At 45.0% G+C, this 17,542-nt stretch overlaps 1 protein-coding gene and 1 non-coding gene across 2 annotated transcripts in view; one reads left to right on the top strand and one right to left on the bottom strand.

Annotated features, from left to right (window-relative positions):
* Positions 1-281: 281 nt before the first annotated feature.
* The window catches only part of LOC126272467 (neuronal acetylcholine receptor subunit alpha-10-like), a 172,503-nt gene continuing 155,242 nt past the window's right edge, over positions 282-17,542 (bottom strand). Inside the window, exons 7-9 of the mRNA XM_049975345.1 lie at positions 17,367-17,522; positions 9,354-9,520; positions 282-582 (exon numbers count right to left, since the gene is read on the bottom strand). Coding sequence (XP_049831302.1) covers positions 448-582; positions 9,354-9,520; positions 17,367-17,522 — 458 coding nt within the window. The 3' untranslated portion in view covers positions 282-447. The remainder of the gene's footprint in view (positions 583-9,353; positions 9,521-17,366; positions 17,523-17,542) is intronic.
* On the top strand, positions 1,598-1,672 carry Trnas-cga (transfer RNA serine (anticodon CGA)). The gene has a single exon. It is a non-coding gene; the product is annotated as a tRNA-Ser (tRNA).

Raw genomic sequence — 17,542 nt, 5'->3', positions numbered from 1 at the left:
CCGCCACACACTATCAGGTGGCTTGCGGAGTGTATACATTGGATGTATATGTAGATGTAGGTGTAGACACTAAACAGGAACAGCAGCAACGCACTCTGGTGACCGCTCTACCTTTCACAGACGATTACGGCTAATCATTTGCATATCCGGTGACGATGTGTACATTTACGACGTAACATTGGCGCCCGACTGTGACTCCTGAATGCTTCACCTTTGTTAACAGGTAGAGTTTTTGTCCAATTATTGTTCCGTGTTGGGCCAGATAAAATAAAACCATTGTGTTTAGTTTTGTACTGAAACTTTACTTGAGGTAGAAGTATACAATGAGGCAGTGTTAGGTCTCGCTGCTGAGCGTCGGGGCCGTGGGCTGAGATACAGGTGGCCGCTGGTGCCACGCTGAAGCCGTCCCACCTCGGTCGGCAGGGGAGCCGGCTGCCTGCCCGCTCGTCAGGGCAGGAACCTGGCCAGCACGATGACGTAGGCCACCACCGAGACGGCGAGCACGCAGACGTCGACGGCGCCCGTCCAGCGCAGCCAGAAGTCCGCCGCGGGTGTTGTGGGCGGGGACGGCGACTCCGAAACCTGCAGAGGCAGTGGCGGTCGTTACATTCCGAACAATTCTAAAGGTGAAACTTCCTGGCAGATTAAAACTGTGTGCCGGACCGAGACTCGAACTCGGGATCTTTGCCTTTCGCGGGCAAGTGCTCCACCAACTGAGCTACCCAAGCACGACTCACGCCCCGTCCTAACAGCTTTTATTCTGCCAGTACCTCGTCTCCTACCTTGGTAGAGCACTTGCACAGTTTTAATCTGCCAGAAAGTTTCATATCAGCGCACACTCCGCTGCAGAGTGAAAATCTCATTCGGGAAACATCCCCCAGGCTGTGGCTAAGCCATGTCTCCGTAATATCCTTTCTTCCAGGAGTGCTAGTTCTGCCAGGTTCGCAGGAGAGATTCTGTGAAGTCTGAAAGGTAGGAGACGAGGTTACTGTCATTTCTCGTTAACAATATTAGCTTATTCCCAAGAATAAGCGGCTTTCACTCGGTTAATACTTGGCAGAAATCAAACTTGCATTTTGATCTGCCAGGAACTTTCATATCAGCGCACACTCCGCTGCAGAGTGAAAATCTCATTCTGGAAACATCCCCCAGGCTGTGGCTAAGCCATGTCTCCGCAGTATCCTTTCTTTCAGGAGTGCTAGTTCTGCAAGGTTCGCAGGAGAGCTTCTGTAAAGTTTGGAAGGTAGGAGACGGATACTGGCAAAAGTAAAGCTGTGAATACCGGGCGTGAGTCGTGCTTTGGTAGCTCAGATGGTAGAGCGCTTGCCCGCGAAAGGCAAAGGTCCCGAGTTCGAGTCTCGGTCGGGCACACAGTTTTAATCTGCCAGGAAGTTTCATATCAGCGCACACTCCGCTGCAGAGTGAAAATCTCATTCTGGAAACATCCCCCAGGCTGTGGCTAAGCCATGTCTCCGCAATATCCTTTCTTTCAGGAGTGCTAGTTCTGCAAGTTTCGCAGGAGAGCTTCTGTAAAGTTTGGAAGGTAGGAGACGAGGTACTGGCAGAAGTAAAGCTGTGGGTACCGGTCGTGAGTCGTGCTTCGGTAGCTCAGTTGGTAGAGCACTTGCCCGCGAAAGGCAAAGGTCCCGAGTTCGAGTCTCGGTCGGACACACAGTTTTAATCTGCCAGGAAGTTTCAAGTAAATATTCATTTTTGAACATTAGTTCCTAATCGGAAAAAAATTAGTTTGACATTCTCTACGACGTGCACGATTTCGAGCCTAAAATTTAGGGGCCCTCTGTACACTACCTGATCGAAAGTATCCGGACACCATGACGTAATGCGGTGTTGACCACTAGATGTCGCGAGAAGCAGGGACGTCAGTACAAAGGAACCGTTAGTTGCCATTATAGAAGCGGTAACAGTGGAGTGGGTCGAATAGATTCATAATCCTTTGGTGCTCTAAAATATTGTCATCGGCACCCTTTCTGAATGTCGCGGAAGTGGTGCATAAGTAGTTACTCTTGTCAAAATGAAAAGCATAGGTTATATAACTACGGCCACAGTAATAAAAAATTTTGTATAGTCTCCGCATCTACTCATAGAGTTGACATACGTTTATGGTATTAATAAAACAATGGAAGAAATTCGGATGGCTCGTTGACTGCGAATCTAATAAGATGAGCCAGACACCCCAAAACACATTAAAATCTCCACCCAATTAAATTATGCAGGATTCTTGACCACCATATAAAATGTCAACAAATTACTTGCTATTGTTTCGCATAAGATTGAGGATAAGTCCCTCAGTAGACCACAGGCCTACCTCTAACCTGCATACAAAACAGACGGCGTTAAAACGTGATACACCATGGCTGGGACCTTGTAAGCACTGCATTCCGGTGGAGTCCATGCTACATTAGCAAGCATCATTGGGCAGTGTCCAATACGAAGGCGACTCAGGACCATTTCGTTCCTTCTCGCAGGTCGAAAGGAAATGCGCCTTAAAAGTTAATTTGATCGACTGCAGCCTGTTGTCACTTTCAGCCATTATCTTTTCCACTCAGACAACACTCACCCAAACGCCTATATTGTCCACTTGCTTCGAATAATCAGTAAAAATCATCACGTGCCCGCGATACTCCGATAAAACGCCTTTAAAAATCCTTTTTAAAACAGTAGGTTGAGCCGTGACCTCGTTATACTTCAGCATGTACACGTTAAGAGTGGGCCTGTGAATCATCCAGGGAGGATATTGGCTTTAACCCTACTTAATAATTGGTGGGTTTACTACATTAAGTTGCTCAAGATAGTCTTTTGCACGGACAGAGAAAGGCTTAGTTGCCCAGTGGCTGATGAAACTTCAGTGTACGGGTTGTTCAGCCCCGTACCGACAAAAATATGTCCAGACATGGTCATCATTTTGTATACATGTCGCTACAAGACGAGTTCCCTCCGGATAAGCGGCAGCTCGCCAGCCTCTACACAGAGGCTACGAAAGGTTCGGTAGGCTCCTGTTGTAGCGGTAGTGGTAGACAGCATCGAACATCTTTAAATAGGAAGGTCTAGCTGAGTCATACACTATGCTGCTATAGTCAAGACATGTGCAGACAAAGGTTCTGTAGAATGTGAGAAAACGACGTAGTGCTAAGGCATTTTGGTATATTTAGTGCCTTCGGACATCGACATTTCCCATCATGCAGGTGATTCAGCCATGTTAACCACTTGTCAAAAGGATGAGACCAAAGAATCACATTGAGGATTTAAAATCCAAGATGGTCCCTCTCAGCCAGAGCCCTAAGTAAGGAAAGAACCCACATAAACGATTAAATACACACAAACAGTTCATCCTATACAGAAATTAAAGTAAGTTGCTTCAGCCCAATCTCCCAACCTCTTTAGGGTCGGCTCTAGTTGATGTCTGTTATTGATGAGATTGGATGGAGAGCACTCTACAGAAAAATATTCCAGAAATAATGAATGTCTGACGGGATACCTTACTATTAAAGTGATCCAGCAATAATAAAGATGCTGACTCTCAGAAAGCTAGTACATTGCGTAGGAATGATAGAGGCACACCCTCTGATTGGAGGAAATTGTCAAGTATGGAGGTACTTCCGCAACTCATACTGGAAACAGCTGACCACTCTCGAGGTTTCGAGACACCACACCATACGTCTGTTCACCAGCAGATAAAGAATCGCTTCTACCGAGCTAGCGAGCGCAGCCCTCCTGTCTGGAGACAACTGGTCCTTCCCTGTGGCATCAGAATAGCCTTCCGCCATGGATCCGGATAACAGCCTTCGGCTCATATTTTGTCTCCATGTGTAGTTGCATGCCATATCGACTCCTATCATGTCCTGGCGTAGTGTCACGTCTAGTGGTTAGCGCAGACTGGAGTTTACACATAAAGAGTTGTTCGACGAAAAGTCTACGCCCTGTTTCTCCATGTGTCCCATATGCTAGTGGAATCGATAATTAACGTAATAGGCGGAGGTCAAATCACAAAAGTGTTTCACCATCGTCTGCACTAATTTTGTAGGTGCTACTTGGAGTAGAAGATTGTTAAGTATCACTGGTTTCGAGCCTGGAGTTTTAGTCATGACATCTTACGAATGGACTCCGACAGTTTCGTTACTGGCGTGAAATGGTTAAGGGATGTTAACACTTCTCTCCTAGCACTCTGTTTTCGTTCCCTGATGTTACTTACCGTTTTAGTCCTCTCTTGCCGAAAGGCTACGAGATTGTCTTCACTTGGTGTACTCCTGAACCAATGTAAAGCAGTGTAAAGCAGTTCGCCTGTCCTGAATTGCCAATCGACGTTCCTCGTTCACCAATTGAAGGCTTTTCGTCTGGGCTGGCTGGAAGATGTAGAAAAGGGGGAATCAGCAGCATGGTGCATCACATCTGTGATATGATCCACCAACTCTGAGTACCGTCAAATTGTTGGAATACAGACAGTGCCCAATTCGATTTGCTCAACATCCACTTAGGATGCCTCCGTTCAGGCTTTGTAGCGGCGGCTAGGTGAAGGTGGATGGGAAAGTAGTGACTTGAGTGTCAGTCGGTTACCGCTTTCCACAGAATGGCATCGGCGATGACAGGAGAGGATAGGGTCAGATGTAGGGCAGGCAACAGCCCAGTGGACATGTAGAACTGCGTCATTGCCCCGGTATTAAGGATGCAGATATCCTCTGACAACTAACAGCCAATTACGAACACCTGGGCAGGCAGTAGAACAGCACGAGAGCACATGATATGTATTGGTGTCTCCTTATAACAGGAATGAGTAGGGGAGTTGTCGCACGAGATCAGTAAGTGCTGTGCCAGCAAGAGTTTCATGTATACAGGGCATACCATAGGGCGATATGGCTACTGCTACCACTGTTACTGCAGCTGCTCATAGGTCAGTGGTGAGGGTAAATAAAAAGTAAATGAAAGTCACCAAAATGTCACTCAACTGAAAGACTTGCACCAGGTCATGCTGTCACAAGACATTTATTTTATTTAATATTGAGAATGCTGGGTGCGTAGTGGTGTGCTTCGTTGATGAACATGGCTGCACTACCGTTGTCTCACTCACGACTTAGGTCACTGTTTCTGTGAAGATTAAATCCTGGCATCACAGGAAAATCTGTGGCCTTGAAGTGCGTCTCATGCAGTTCTCCTGGTCCGGGACTCCCTGGGCCTGTGCACGCTGTCGCTGGTGACGGCAGTGGCACACCGCTTCTATTGAAGGATGGGAGGTATTTTAACCACTTATTTTAACTATTGGTAAGGAAAGAATTTAAGAAGGTTTAGAGGAGGAGTAGATGGGCTTGACGATCGCCCAAACGTAATTCTATTTCCATTTGACAGTCTTCCCCATCAGACGTTTCTGAAGCAGTGCGGTTAGCGATTCTGACGTCGTGCTTTTTAGGTCTGATCTTTCTGCCTATTGGTTCACCTTTCTTTGGCAATGAGAGCAGTGCGCTGGATTAGGGCCATATGGATAGGCTCTAAGATATAGGAAACCAAAGTTGACGTATTCAAATAACGTGGGTAAACTAAGGGTGAGTAGAAAGGTGGTTGTTTATTCTAACTGACCATCCACCAGTTTCAACAAGTTTTTCACCTCTTATACCTTCGTTTTGGCAATCCACTAAAAGTTCATTTGGGTCCAGATGCATGAGGACACTACTTGATACAAGAACTCTGCTGTAATTGACAGTGGTGTGCACGGCAACAACTATAGAATATTCCCCACGATGTTTGCTTTGCATTAACTTAGGGGCTTGACTGGACACCATTGTCTCTGTTAGCAGAATGCCATTCGCAACCTTTTAATTGACTTAGGAGCTCCAACATCTCCTGCCTTCTGTACGTGGAACGGGGATGTTCTCTCGAATGCACGCTCTTCTTAACATGGAATATATTATTGCGCATTGGTATTGTTATGTTACTGTTATTCACCATTGAAATGCATTGTCAGGTGGGCTGTCGACCCGACTTTTCTTTGTGGAGTGGGCAGGTAAATGCTCCAGTGGCACAAGGGTTTCATTGAGAGTTTGGATTTTACGAGCCATTCTGGCCCGAAGACACAATAGGAAATCGATCGTCCAACTAGACAAAGCTCCGAATGCCTAGGTAAAACATTTACAACTTGAGGTGTAATTTCGCTAATTACTGTTCTTCCTCCACAACCATGCATCTTATTGGCTCGCAGTACACCTTAAGACTGATGTTCTTTTATAGGGGTTTGTTATGTGCTCGCGAACCAGGCATTTTAGCCAAGATCCCTGTTCATTGGACGTACAACGTTCCACCACTAAGCCAAGCAGTGATTGCTGACACATGCCCAGACCTCACAGCTACAGATGCCAGGTGGCGCTTAACGACCCCCAGTTAAGAAAACCTGGGATCGCCAAGCCCATATTCAGTTACAAAGACTGAACTTCCTGAGGTGCGTGACATTTGAAACGAGCTGCCATGCACGTGTGGCTTGTCGAATGCCATAGAAACAGCGAGCGTTACCCGCCAGTAAGGAAGCCTCGGTGACTTCGTACGTGGACTAGTCATTGTATGTGAAATGAGTACATCAGAGACATGTGAACCCTTCTAAAGCACCACAAGTAGACTGTTGGTGATGTGACTGCGAAATGGAAACGTGAAGGAACAACTACAGCTAAAGCAAGACCAGACAGACCTCATGTAGTGACTGACAGAGAGTGGCTGTAAAACATCGCATGAAATCAACAGAAGCTCCAAAGAGCTACAAGGAATCCAGCTAGTACAATGACCGTGCATAGGGACGTCAAAGGAATGGAGGTACCAGTTACTCATAAGCCACACATTAATGTACAAAGTACTGAGTGATGCTTGAGGTGGTGTAAAGAGCGACGCTACTGGCAGTGGATGACTGGAAACGAGTGATTCTGAGTGATGAATCACATTATAACCTGTGGCAAACGGATAGATGGATTCTGGTTCAGTGAACGCCTGGAGAACGTTACCTGCCATCAGATGTAATGCTAGCAGTCAAGTACAGAGAAGGTGGTGTTGTGGTGTGAGGTGTTTTCCAAGGTTAGGATGTGATCCTTCTATTTCCTTTAAGGAAACACTGAACATGGAAAGATACAAACACATTTCATAGCATTGCATACTGTGCATGCTAGAGGACAGTGCACCCTATGATAAACAGCATTTGTGGGGCAGTGGTTTATGAACAACATCCCTGAAATGGACTAGCGAGGTCAGAGTCCGGACCTGAACACCGTGGAACACCTTCGAGATGGATTAGAATATCAACCTCCCTGTGAAACCTAGCGTCCAACACCACTTTCTTCCCCAGTTTCGGCTTTTGAGAAAGAATGGATCTCCATGCCTCCACAGACTGTCAGACATCTCAATTAAATTATCTCAGGCAGCGTTCAATCGGTCATAAAGGAGAAGGGTGGATGCACCTCATATTAATGTTCACCAATAGGCGTCTGGATACTTTCGATCAGATAGTGAAAATCCGAAGAAATTCTGGTCGTATGTAAAGTGCACAAGCGGCAAGACGCAGTCAATACCTTCGCTGCGCAGTGCCGATGGTATTGTTACCGACGACTGTGCCGCTAAAGCGGAGTTATTGAACGCAGTTTTCCGAAATTCTTTCACCAGGGAAGACGCATGGAATATTCCAGAATTTGAAACACGAACAGCTGCTAGCATGAGTTTCTTAGAAGTAGATATCTTAGGGGTTGCGAAGCAACTCAAATCACTTGATAAGGGCAAGTCTTCAGGTCCAGATTGTATACCGATTAGGTTCCTTTCAGGTTACGCTGATACAATAGCTCCCTACTTAGCAATCATATACAACCGCTCGCTCACCGATAGATCTGTACCTACAGATTGGAAAATTGCGCAGGTCGCACCAGTGTTCAAGAAGGGTAGTAGGAGTAATCCATTTAACTACAGACCTATATCATTGACGTCGGTTTTCAGTAGGGTTTTGGAGCATATACTGTATTCAAACATTATGAATCACCTCGAAGGGAATGATCTATTGATACGTAATCAGCATGGCTTCAGAAAACATCGTTCTTGTGGAACGCAGCTAGCTCTTTATTCGCACGAAGTAATGGCCGCTATCGACAGGGGATCTCAAGTTGATTCCGTATTTCTAGATTTCCGGAAAGCTTTTGACACCGTTCCTCACAAGCGACTTCTAATCAAGCTGCGGAGCTATGGGGTATCGTCTCAGTTGTGCGACTGGATTCGTGATTTCCTGTCAGGAAGGTCGCAGTTCGTAGTAATAGACGGCAAATCATCGAGTAAAACTGAAGTGATATCAGGTACCCAGGGAAGCGTCCTGGGACCTCTGCTGTTCCTGATCTATATAAATGACCTAGGTGACAATCTGAGCAGTCCTCTTATGTTGTTCACAGATGATGCTGTAATTTACCGTCTAGTAAGGTCATCCGAAGACCAGTATCAGCTGCAAAGCGATTTAGAAAAGATTGCTGTATGGTGTGTCAGGTGGCAGTTGACGCTAAATAACGAAACGTGTGAGGTGATCCACACGAGTTCCATTAGAAATCCGTTGGAATTCGATTATTCGATAAATAGTACTATTCTCAAGGCTGTCAATTCAACTAAGTACCTGGGTGTGAAAATTACGAACAACTTCAGTTGGAAATACCACATAGATAATATTGTGGGGAAGGCGAGCCAAAGGTTGCATTTCATTGGCAGGACACTTAGAAGATGCAACAAGTCCACTAAAGAGACAGCTTACACTACACTCGTTCGTCCTCTGTTAGAATATTTCTGCGCGGTGTGGTATCCTTACGAGGTGGGATTGACGGAGGATATCGAAAGGGTGCAAAAAAGGGCAGCTCGTTTTGTATTATCACCTAATAGGGGAGAGAGTGTGGCAGATATGATACGCGAGTTGGGATGGAAGTCATTAAAGCAAAGACATTTTTCGTCGCGGCGAGATCTATTTGCGAAATTTCAGTCACCAACTTTCTCTTCCGAATGCGAAAATATTTTGTTGAGCCCAACCTACATAGGTAGGAATGATCATCAAAATAAAATAAGAGAAATCAGAGCTCGAACAGAAAGGTTTAGGTGTTCGTTTTTCCCGCGCGCTGTTCGGGAGTGGAATGGTAGAGAGATGGTATGATTGTGGTTCGATGAACCCTCTGCCAAGCACTTAAATGTGAATTGCAGAGTAATCATGCAGATGTAGATGTAGTGTTTATAAAACAGGTAGGGCTTATATGCTCGAGTGGTTTTTCTTCTATAGCAGCAATGCGGTCCTTAGCCAATCCCCTTGCAAATCCAGCTGATCGGGTCCGCCGCTGGGTATCCCATCTGACAGTTACCTGCAAGCGGATGAAGGAGAGACTGGCAGCCCAGAGGTCGAGCAGCCTGGTGGAGGACGCCCTGAGGATGGCCGGCGGCTCCGGGCAGGTGGCGACCAGCCTGCGGTGCGCCACTGCCGTCACCAGCGACAGCGTGCACAGGCCCAGGGAGTCCCGGACCAGGAGAACTGCAAGAGACGCGGCGTCCACAGCGTACAGTGTCCCTCTGGACAAGGAAAATGTGTCTATGAGTAGTTAGGGTTGCGGAAAGAAAGGCTTCATGCAGGAGCATCATGCCGATGTCTCTCTCCATGAACAGCACCTAGCCCTTTAACTGCTCCGGTCGTATTAACCTGCGTGCCGATGTACCTGTCCCTGTGTGCTCTGAACGTCTTTATGCGCGCCACCAGCCCTTCTACCTGGTACTCTGAACGTATCTACAGGGTCAGGTACATTGCACGAGGGGTAACACGTCCAGAGCAGCTGTTGTTGTTGTGGTCTTCAGTCCTGAGACTGGTTTGATGCAGCTCTCCATGCTACTCTATGCTGTCCAAGCTCCTTCATCTCCCAGTACCTACTGCAACCTACATCCTTCTGAATCTGTTTAGTGTATTCATCTCTTGGTCTCCCTCTACGATTTGTACCCTCCAAGCTACCCTCCAATACTAAATTGGTGATCCCTTGATGCCTCAGAACACGTCCTAACAACCGATCCCTTCTTCTAGCCAAGTTGTGCCACAAACTCCTCGCCAATTATATTCAGTACCTCCTCATTAGTTATGTGATCTACCCATCTAATCTTCAGCATTCTTATGTACACCACATTTCGAAAGCTATTATCTTGTTGTCTAAACAAGCTATCCTCCATGTTTCACTTCCATACATAGCTACGCTCCATACAAGTACTTTCCGAAACGACTTCCTGACACTTAAATCTATACTCGATGTTAACAAATGTCTCTTCTTCAGAAACGCTTTCCTTGCCATTGGGAGTCTACATTTTTATATCCTCTCTACTTCGACCATCATCAGTTATTTTGCTCCCCAAATAGCAAAACTCCTTTACTACTTTAAGTGTCTCATTTCCTAGTCTAATTCCCTCAGCATCACCCGTCTTAATTCGACTACATTCCATTATCCTCGTTTTTCTTTTGTTGATGTTCATCTTATACCCTCGTTTCAAGACACTATCCATTCCGTTCAACAGTTCTTCCAAGTCCTTTGCTGTCTCTGACAGATTTACAATGTCATCGGGGAACCTCAAAGTTTTTATTTCTTCTCCATCGATTTTAATACCTACTCCGAATTTTTCTTTTGTTTCCTTCGTTAAAGGGCTAGATATGCAATGGCATAAACAATACCACGAGGTTTCAAAAGTGTAATCACTTCTTTTGCCTGTTTCTTTGGGATAATCTACAGTTCTGAAGACACGATATATCACCCTGTGCCAGTTTTTATCTGTAGTCAATCCTTGGCTTCCCTTTACAATTTCGTACTCCTTGTACCTCCCGCTCCCCCAGTCTGGCGTCCACTACCCGATTACTTTCTCCTTCCATGCTTCCATGTCCCATCACCTTTCACCTCCTTTTAGTCAAGTCCTCTAATGTAACTCGTTTCTTCCATTCTTGTGTAGCAACGTGGACTCGGTTCTCTCATCGTCCATTCGGATTACTGCCCAATTTAACTCCTATGTAATGCTGCATTCTGACAAATACTTAACGTTACGAAACTTAAGGAAAAAAGAGATAAAGGAACATACCATATTAAAAACCCGGAGGAAATGAAAGTAAGTGCAGGAACATGTTGCCGGAGGTCACCAAGTCGTGGACGGGAAGGTGGACGTCAAACGGCGTGAGTTCGCATTGACTATTGTGTCAAAGGGGACAGGCCAAGCAACACGAGTGAGTTGAACGAACAGGAAAAGACAATGAGTGTCAGTGAGCAAGCTGTTACAGTGCACTGTGGTAGTGTTCTTTCTCAGAGCATGGCCCAGGGACAACATCTGGATGACTTTTCCTGCGGAATGATCATTGGGAAACTGGAAGAAGGACGAAGTGTGGTGAGTGTAGGTCAGAAGTTAAATACTGCTAGCGCGTTTTTTCGTGTTAATCGGGAGTCTCAGGACTGAAGACCACAACAACAACAACATGAACTGTTAGCAAAGACCATGGGGAAGGAACAGCAGACGTAACCCTCACAGTGTTGCTACCCCTTTTCACTGGTGAAATCTCAATAAGTTTCCAGCTTTCTATTCCATCTCATGAATAGCAACATTACTTTTCATGGGTTCCGTTGCTTCAGACCCCATGAATTTAAGTTTCAACCATTGCACCTTTTCAACATCTACAGGTTCCTTGGGCATTGAAAATATACATTTTGTACTATGTTTGATTTTAAAAAAGTCTGACTGATCCGGTTTAAACTTCAAACGGGTTCTTTCTCCTTCATTGTTTTATGAGATCGCATAATCATCTACTGGGAATAGATATTTATCTTTGAGTTTAGCAGATACATTGCTACTGCAGTCCCTTTCGTTAGGGAGAAAAAAATGACCTGATTCTAGAAATTTTTGATTTGTTTTCTCAAGCGTAGTGTGGTGGACAACACAGCCCCACAGCAAAACTATATTCTTGTTTCTCTTTTGTCCCGCACACGTGTCAGAATGTGCAGAATGTGTTATTAAACGGTCTGCTTTCGTATTTACTGATTTGAGGTAGATAATGGACACGATCCCACTTCATTAACATCATTCTGTGCAGTGTTTTCCCTCCACAAATACTTGCATCCTGAATCATGTTCAAAGCCATGCACGTCTAGATTACACACTCCCAACTTTCTTTTATAAAAAATAAACATTTGTAGTAAGAAGAGGCAGAGATAATGTTTTCTCCATGTCATGCACAATCTATTGTTTTTGGAATTTTTAATATGTGCTGTCAAGTCCCTTCGTGTTTTCTCTGCACGGTGCTTATACAACTCCTATTGAACCTTTAGAGAAGTTATCCCTCCTGCCTTACTGTGACTCTCATTCGATCACTAACAGAACCTGTATAACTTTTAGGTTTCTTTAAAAATAAACTGAACTTAGTACTAAATAAATTTCTGTAATACTATTCTCTAACAGGATTAACTTTTTCCTTGCGTAACTTATTATGCAGTTCATCCATTTTGCTCATTGATAGGTCTTGCGATAAATGCTGGCTCTTACCATTATCTACACTATTGTAATGACTTGTCTCGGTCGGAAAACTTTAAATACGTTCCACATTAAATTCGATGGCGCTATCAGATACGTTGTCTTTTGACTCATGTTTCCCACCTCATCCTGCAGAACAACTGGCGAAACAGAACTCAGTTGCTTCAATAGAATTCGTGATAACTTCTCATTACTAACGCCATGAAAGTTGAGGAATTTGGTTTTGCATACTTTAACGTTACTATTATCCTATAAGAAAAAATATACAGCTAATACCATTTAATAAAATTACAAATGAATTATGACTGTAAACCAGTGCTCAGCTTGTTAAAATCAATGATATGGTATACACCTTAAATCTGATGAAATAAACGTGTGATTGTTTTTATGACTGTCTTAGGAATTAGTATACCCACGAGGGTTTCTTGATATTCATTATATGAACCATTCCTGAAATATGTACATTTTGCTCGTCCAAATCACTAATGGACCTCGACGTGTCATGATCACATGCTCCATCATTTGTATCGCCCAAACGTTCGAAACATCACATGCCGCCTTTTCAATATTTGTATCATAAAGCACATTCACAGCATTTGTGTCACAAGCCACATTTACAATATTTTTATCTATTCGCAGATACACATTTCCCACTTGAATTAACATACGCTTGGCACACATTTATTTTCCTTTTTCCGGTGTTTTTCATTCACTGATCACAATTTTGCACCCGTTTTCTTGTTTTTGTTATTATTTCACTATTTCGTTGCATTATGGCAGCCATCTTGAATGTTTACATCACATGGTACGAGCTATTTGTTCCGACTGGCTCCTTGGATGTGGACCTCTATGGCTCTTAAGGGAACTGTGATTTCATAGAGATAGTTTCTCTCTCTCTTTCTCTCTCTCTCTCTCTCTCTCTCTCTCTCTCTCTCTCTCTCTCTCTCTCTATTATTATATCGCAGTATGAGGGATTTGGACCAAACCATCCACTTAGTGAAGCACTTCAATCAGCATGCAATTCACAGATGACATCAGCTACAAAAACATGAAAAACATGAAAACTAACGGGGTTCCATTTAAAAAAAACTTAGGTTTGTGTTAAAAAACATACTTCCGTGCATTTTTTTATGGTTTGTATTAACCAATTAAACTAGCCCCTCTCCTCACGTTCGGTCTGTGGAACCGATTCGTCAGTATTTGATGCGGTTTACGAAATATATCCAGCGGTAATGCTAGGTGACTCACCCTCTATATGCCGGAAGATTATAATTGAATATTCCCTGTTTAACACGTTGTAACACGGAAATTAATTACAGTATGAGGACCAAATTTGGTAGCATTAATGTCAAGGACATGGGGAAGAGAAATAATGCAGAATGTATTTAATTGGAACACTTTTAATGTCCTGCTACGGTAAATCATACCATTACATAACGCTACCATTATGCTACAGAAGGGGCTTAATATGGCGCCCATCAGTGTTCAGAAGAGTCTGAAACCGAAGGATTGCATTCTGCACAGTAGAACGAAGCATGTGTATAGGGTGTTACAAAAAGGTACGGCCAAACGTTCAGGAAACATACCTCACACACAAAGACAGAAAATATGTTATGTGGACACGTGTCCGGAAACGCTTACTTTCCATGTTAGAGCTCATTTTATTACTTTTCTTCAAATCACATTAATCACAGAATGGAAACACACAGCAACAGAACGTACCAGCGTGACTTCAAACACTTTGTTACAGGAAATGTTCAAAATGTCCTCCGTTAGCGAGGATACATGCATCCACCCTCCGTCGCATGGAATCCCTGATGCGCTGATGCAGCCCTGGAGAATGTCGTATTGTATCACAGCCGTCCACAATACGAGCATGAAGAGTCTCTACATTTGGTACCGGGGTTGCGTAGACAAGAGCTTTCAAATGCCCCCATAAATGAAAGTCAAGAGGGTTGAGCTCAGGAGAGCGTCGAGGCCATAGAACTGGTCCGCCTCTACCAATCCACTGGTCAGCGAATCTGTTGTTGAGAAGCGTACGAACACTTCGACTCAAATGTGCAGGAGCTCCATCGTGCATGAACCACATGTTGTGTCGTACTTGTAAAGGCACATGTTCTAGCACCACAGATAGAGTACCCCGTATAAAATCACGATAAAGTGCTCCGCTGAGCATAGGTGGAAGAACATGGGGCCCAATCAAGACATCACCAAGAATGCCTGCCCAAACGTTTACAGAAAATATATGTTGATGACGTGATTGCACAATTGCGTGCGGTTCTCGTCAGTCCACACATGTTGATTGTGAAAATTTACAATTTGATCACGTTGGAATGAAGGCTCATCCGTAGAGAGAACATTTGCACTGAAATGAGGATTGACACATTTTTGGATGAGCCATACGCAGAAGTGCACTCGTGGAGGCCAATCAGCTGCTGATAGTGTCTGCACACGCTGTACATGGTACAGAAACAACTGGTTCTCCCGTAGCACTCCCCATACAGTGACGTGGTCAACGTTACCTTGTACAGCAGCAACTTCTCTGACGTTGACATCAGGGTTATTGTCAACTACACAAAGAATTGCCTCGTCCATTGCAGGTGTCCTCGTCGTCCTAGCTCTTCCCCAGTCGCAAGTCATAGGGTGGAATGTTTCGTGCTCCCTAAGTCGCCGATCAATTGCTTCGAACGTTTTCCTGTCGGGACACTTTCGTTCTGGAAATCTGTCTCGATACGAACGTACCGCGCCACGGCTATTCCCCTTGCTAATCCATACAGCAAATGGGCATCTGCGAACTCCACACTTGTAAACATTGCACTGACTGCTAAACCACGTTCGCGATGAACACTAACCTGTTGATGCTACGTACTGATATGCTTGTGCTAGTACTGTAGAGCAATGAGTCGCATGTCAAGTCAAGCACCGAAGTCAACATTACCTTCCTTCAATTGGGCCAACTGGCGGTGAATCGAGGAAGTACAGTACATACATTCGAAACTAAAATGAGCTATAACATGGAAATTAAGCGTTTCCGGACACATATCCACATAACATATTTTCTTTATTTGTGTGTGAGGAATGTTTCCTCTCTTGATATGCTGCTCTTCAGATCAGCCGATCAACAAGTTCCCCTGGTAAACCCTGTCCTTTAGGTAGCCCCATAGCCACAAATCACAGGGAGTGACATCAGGTGATCGTGCCAACCCAGCCATTGGAAACGAGCACCTGATAATTCGATCGTGCGGTGGCACCCCATCTTGCGTGAAAATTGTTTAATTCAATGCGACTCTCTCCTGTACGGTGGGTATGACATGCTAGAGAAGCGTATCGCAATACCGCTGGACAGTCAAACTGCGTATCTTTGGTCCCTAAGTGACAAACCTGCTCAAAAAAGAATGGGCCAATGATGAACGTAACCGTGAAGTCATATACGGTAACACGTATACAGGGAAACTACATGCAGAGTGACTGAAGGTGAAGATACCAGCACTCGACAATTCTGAGTGTTCACATCACCCATCAGAGGAAAATGAGCTTCGCTTGTCTATAGGATGGCTCAGAGCCAGTCCTCGTCAACTTCAGTCCTTGCGAGAAAGTGGAGGGCGAAGTCAACACGCCATTCTGCGTCCCGTGGTGCAAGCCTTTCAGCTGGTGATATTCGAGAAGTGCATCTGCAGCATTACTGTTGTGTTGATAATAGAGCTTCAACAGTAATGCGGTGTTCCTTTTGTCCAAGCTCATGTTGACAGGTCAACAAGTGCACTGTGACTGGTCACGGTGTGAGACTACGAATCACGATGACTGATCACGGCACGTGGTTGCCATAGTTGTAACTGGACGGTGGCGCTGTGACGCACGGAAATTGTGCACCCCATAATCTAGACATTAATGCTACCAAGTTTGATACTCGTTTGGTAACTAACTTCCGTGTTATAACGTGTAAATAGGGAAGTTTAATTATAATAGCCCCGTATATATACTACTGGCCATTAAAATTGCTACACCACGAAGATGACGTGCTACAAACGCGAAATTTAACCGACAGGAAGAAGATGCTGTGATATGCAAATTATTACTTTTCAGAGCATTCACACAAGATTGGCGCCGGTGGCGACACCTACAACGTGCTGACATTAGGAAAGTTTCCAACCGATTTCTCATACACAAACAGCAGTTGAACGGCGTTGCCTGGTGAAACGTTGTTGTGATACCTCGTGTAAAGAGGAGAAATGCGTACCATCATGTTTCCGACCTTTATAAACGTCGGATTGTAGCCTATCGCGATTGCGGTTTATCGTATCACGACATTGCTGCTCGCGTTGGTCGAGATCCAATGACTGTTAGCAGAATATGGGATCGGTGTGTTCAGGAGGGTAATGCGGAACGCCGTGCTGGATCCCAACGGCCTCGTATCACTAGCAGTCGAGATGACAGGCATCTTATCCGCATGGCTGTACCGAATCGTGCAGCCACATCTCGATCCCTGAGTCAACAGATTGCAAGACAACAACCATCTGCACGAACAGCTCGACGACGTTTGCAGCAGCATGGACTATCACCTCGGAGACCATGGTTGCGGTTACCCTTGACGCTGCATCACAGACAGAAGCGCCTGCGATGGTGTACTCAACGACGAACCTGGGTGCACGAATGGCAAAACGTCATTTTTTCGGATGAATCCAGGTTCTGTTTACAGCATCATGATGGTGGCCTTCGTGTTTGGTGACATCGCGGTGAACGCACATTAGAAGCTTGTATTCGTCATAGTCATACTGGCGTATCAACCGGTATGGTTGGACGTTTTGATGTCAGCAATTGCGAAGCAGTGAAACACTCACCGATAGGTGGCACAGAGATGCCGGCTGGACCATAGATGACGCTGGCTATGACTTGCAGGATAAACAGGTGTGCCAATACTCCGGCGGCCGCCAGCAAGGGACGCTGCGGCGTGGATGGCGGCAGTAAGTATGGCAGCAGTGTCAGCAGCGCCAGACCTACAGAACAGCACCGAACA

Source organism: Schistocerca gregaria, chromosome 5, assembly GCF_023897955.1.
Source record: "Schistocerca gregaria isolate iqSchGreg1 chromosome 5, iqSchGreg1.2, whole genome shotgun sequence".
NCBI classification, from domain to species: Eukaryota; Metazoa; Arthropoda; class Insecta; order Orthoptera; family Acrididae; genus Schistocerca; species Schistocerca gregaria.
The sequence above is the reverse complement of the archived record's forward strand: the minus strand, read 5'-3'. Positions and strand labels throughout refer to the sequence as shown.